Genomic DNA, 3721 nt, shown 5'->3' on the forward strand with positions numbered 1-3721 from the left:
ACATCCTCCCACAACTCATCTGGTCTTCAGTCATTAGCATTCAAGGCCTCAAACCTGTTCCTGAGATGATTCTGTACATAATTAAATATCACTGCTCTATGCCCATTATTCCCCAGCCTTTCAAGTCCCCATTGAACTTCCTCCACCAACCTCTGCTATCCCAGTGATTTCCCCCCTTTCCCTTTTGAATGTTTATAAATATCTTGCTCAGTTATTCCATTTTCATAATAATGATCTTATGCAGTATTTGTCTTATGCAGTATTATGTGACTGAGATATTCATTCAGGATAATATTCTCTAGAATCTCCCATGTTATAGTATTTTATGAAATCATTATTCTTTACTGTTGCATAATACTCCATTGCATGGATGTACTATACTTTCTCAATCCATTAATTTGTTGATGGGCATTTGGGCTGTTTCCACTTTCTTGCTATTGTAATGCTGTTAAAAACACATCTCCATTCTATATGTACATGTTTTTTTGTTGTTGATTGCCATCAAACTAGGCACTATTCATAGTGAAACTATGAACAAAAGGCCTGAAGCCATATATAGCTGTCGTCATTTATCAAAGTTCATAGAGTTTCCCAAGGCATGTTGTTTAAGAATTGAATGCCACTCCTGCTTCTAAATATGTATTCATGTGTACATATCTCAATACGTGTCTTAATTCTTATTTCCTTGGAATATATTCCTAGCAATGGAATAGCTGGGCCACATAGGATTTCTATGTTCAGCTTTTTAAGGAAACTCCAAAATGCCTTCCATCATAGCTGTACCATGTTACAATCCCACTAGCAGTGCAGAAGAGTTACAATCTCTTCACATTTATTGTTTACTGAGGTGTTAAAACTTTTCTTTTGTTGCTGAGACGAGATGGTATCTCATTGTTGTTTTGACTTTTATCTCTCTCATTGCCAGTGATTTTGAACATTTCCTCATGTCTTTGTTGACCATCTGGATGTTTTAGGAAAGGTCTATTCATAACTTTTGCCCATTTTGTTAATTGGTTATCAGTCTTTTGCTTGTGGAGGCCCTGCACTCTGTAAAATTATCTAGGAGACCCTTATCTGAAATGTTGTTGCCAAATGTTTTTCCCCAGTGTTTGCTTTTCTTTCACCCTACTGGAGAAAGTTTTTATTCATAGTGTTGTGGTACTTTTAGATGGTCTCATTTGTCTATATTATCCTCTGCAGTCTATGCATTTTGAGCTATGCCTGCAAGTCTATTTATGCCATAAATTTGTTCCCATTTTGTCTCTTATGATCCTTATGGTTTTGAGTTTTACCTATGAGGCCCTGATCCCCCGTGAGTTGGTTTTTGTGTATGATGTGAGATGTGGGTCCCATTTCAGTTTGCTGGATGTAGATGTCTAATATTACCATCACCATTTGTTGAAGAGTCTGTCACCTCTATTGCTACTCTCCCTCCACAGAGTAGGACTTGTAAGAAATCCCATCTCTTATGTTGCTGTTATTGTTGTGTGCTGTCGATTTGGGGCCCACTCATAGCAGACCTTTCAGCAGGTTTTCAGAGGGAGAAGAATGGGAGAAGATTGCCCATTTTTCTGCCATGAAGCAGCTGCCAGATTTTAACCAAATGCCAAGGATATGGCAATGGTGCAGTGGTTTTTCATCTCTTCTTTCAAGAATTTCTTATTTACCAAAGAGGTCTTTGAGGCTAAGTGAGATAGTCAGGGACCCCATATCATACTCAACTAATCTCTCTCTGGAACTCAGGCCTCTGACCTCAACACCTCATCGGGCTTGGCTACAGTAGAGCTTGGTCAGGCTGAGTGCTGCCCATAGTGACGGTAAGGACCAATTAGAGTGAGAGACACACAGGAATGTGAGATGAGAGGCTGAGTATCCTGTCTCACACCTTGCCTTTAAATTTGAGGGATAACCTTGCTGTTTTCTGTCCTGCTTGAGTCCTGTCTGAGTCAGAGGAGCTGCCCACCTCTACCATGCTCTGCTCCGGACAGACCCAGGGACATTCCTATCCATTGGTGAGGGCCTGGACTGAAGTTGTCACAGACACTCTGCTGAAACTGTTGAAATCACCTAAGTGAATCCTAGAAACCAAACCCAGTACTGTCAAGTCAATTCCAACTCTACAGGAAAGTAGAACCACCCCAAAGGGTGTTGTGTTCAAGGTCTTCTAATACTTAGGAAGCAGATGCTACAGCATTCTCCTATGGAACGTTTGGTAGATTTGAACTGCCAACCTTTTGATTAACAGCCAAGTAGTTAACCACTATCACCAGCACATCTACCAAAGTGAAAGAATTTAATAACCTATTAAACCAACATCCACAGCCCCACAGTTGGATACTGTTGCATTTGTCTCAGTGCTTATCAATAACCAACAGGTATGTAAATATGTACTGCATTTTCTAGAAACAGGGGTAGGGGTGAGGAGAGAGGAAGTGCTTTACACAGGAGGAAGCATCTTCATGGTTATCATCTAGCGACCATAGGCCAGCCCTCATCTGACCTAGTCCAAGATTGAGGTGTAGGTCTGATTTTACCCAGGGTATTGGCAGAGACTCTCCACACAAAACACTTGGCAAATAGTTATCTGTGAAGATATTAACCTGTGTCATCAGCAGGGGGAAGTGCCAGTCTGCCTTGTCCCTTTATCAGCTACCAGTGTGTTCCAGTGTCCCACACCCCCAACCAAGGTGACCACCATTGCTCGTGAATGGAAGTGTCCAGAGAAAGACACCCCCTAAAACTTCTCACTGAGAAGTCAGGAAGCTACTTTTGACTGGGAGGGACTGGCCCAGGGCCTCAATGGAAATCCCACCTGAAACACCACTCCCAACACTGTTTCATCTTTTAGCTAATTTACTGTTCTGCTGTCCAGTTACAGGTAGAATTTTTTTCCCCTTTTGTTACAAGACATTTATTTAATAGACACATGGTCTTACATTCCAACATGAATTAAGATGCTTATGTTTTTCATAAAGAATTTTTTTTAAATCATAAATGATATATGGAAGGGAAAACTAAGGTATCATGAAGATTATGGGCCAATCTTATTCTCTTCTCCCATTCAGTGAGGGAAATATAATCCCAAAACAATTAAAAGTGTCTGTTTCAGTTCAAAGCCCAGTGTCTATTCTCCATTAAAAGAGAAATTCTTGGTTTCTAAAATGTGTTAGTTTGATCAGACTTTTTGGAGAGCAGTAGTCAGGACTAACCCTGGGGTTCCTGGGGGCCATGTTCTGTTGCTCACATTATAACCAAGCACCTTGGGAAGCCTAAGGGCAGCTAGGTTTTTGAAATGTCTTCTACTTTGGAGAAGAAACTTCTCTCCAGTGCAACATGGTCTAACAAGGAAGGAAGTGGGAGGCTGATGACAAATCTGTGTCTGCTATCTGAGGCCTCTCATTCAGCCTGGAACCCTGCCAGGATCCCTGGCCGGGTCACACCCTGTGCTGAGGGTTGATCACACGGCCCAGCATGTGGATAGTGGCTGCCCGCTGCTCACAGATTGCAAACAGGAAGGGGTGGTTGAGAGTCACTTCCAAAGCCTTTGGCATGCTGGGCTGCTGGCTTGCCTCTGGGGGTCGCTGGCTTGCCTTCAGGGGTGGCTGGGTTGTCTCTGGGGTCTTCTGGCTTACCTCTGTGGGTTGCTGGCTTGCCTCTGGAGGCTGGTGAGTTGCCTCTGGGGTCTTCTGGCTTGCCTCTGTGGGTTGCTGGCTTGCCTCTG

At 42.6% G+C, this 3721-nt stretch overlaps 1 protein-coding gene across 1 annotated transcript in view; it reads right to left on the reverse strand.

Annotated features, from left to right (window-relative positions):
- Window positions 1–3434: 3434 nt before the first annotated feature.
- Window positions 3435–3721, reverse strand: part of LOC102871899 (angiotensinogen-like) — an 8719-nt gene continuing 8432 nt past the window's right edge. Inside the window, exon 6 of the mRNA XM_006888754.1 lies at window positions 3435–3590. Within this exon, the coding sequence (XP_006888816.1) occupies window positions 3435–3590 (156 nt within the window). The remainder of the gene's footprint in view (window positions 3591–3721) is intronic.

The sequence above is a fragment of the Elephantulus edwardii genome, unplaced genomic scaffold (assembly GCF_000299155.1).
Source record: "Elephantulus edwardii isolate Elephantulus edwardi_28Jun2011 unplaced genomic scaffold, EleEdw1.0 scaffold00071, whole genome shotgun sequence".
NCBI lineage: Eukaryota > Metazoa > Chordata > Mammalia > Macroscelidea > Macroscelididae > Elephantulus > Elephantulus edwardii.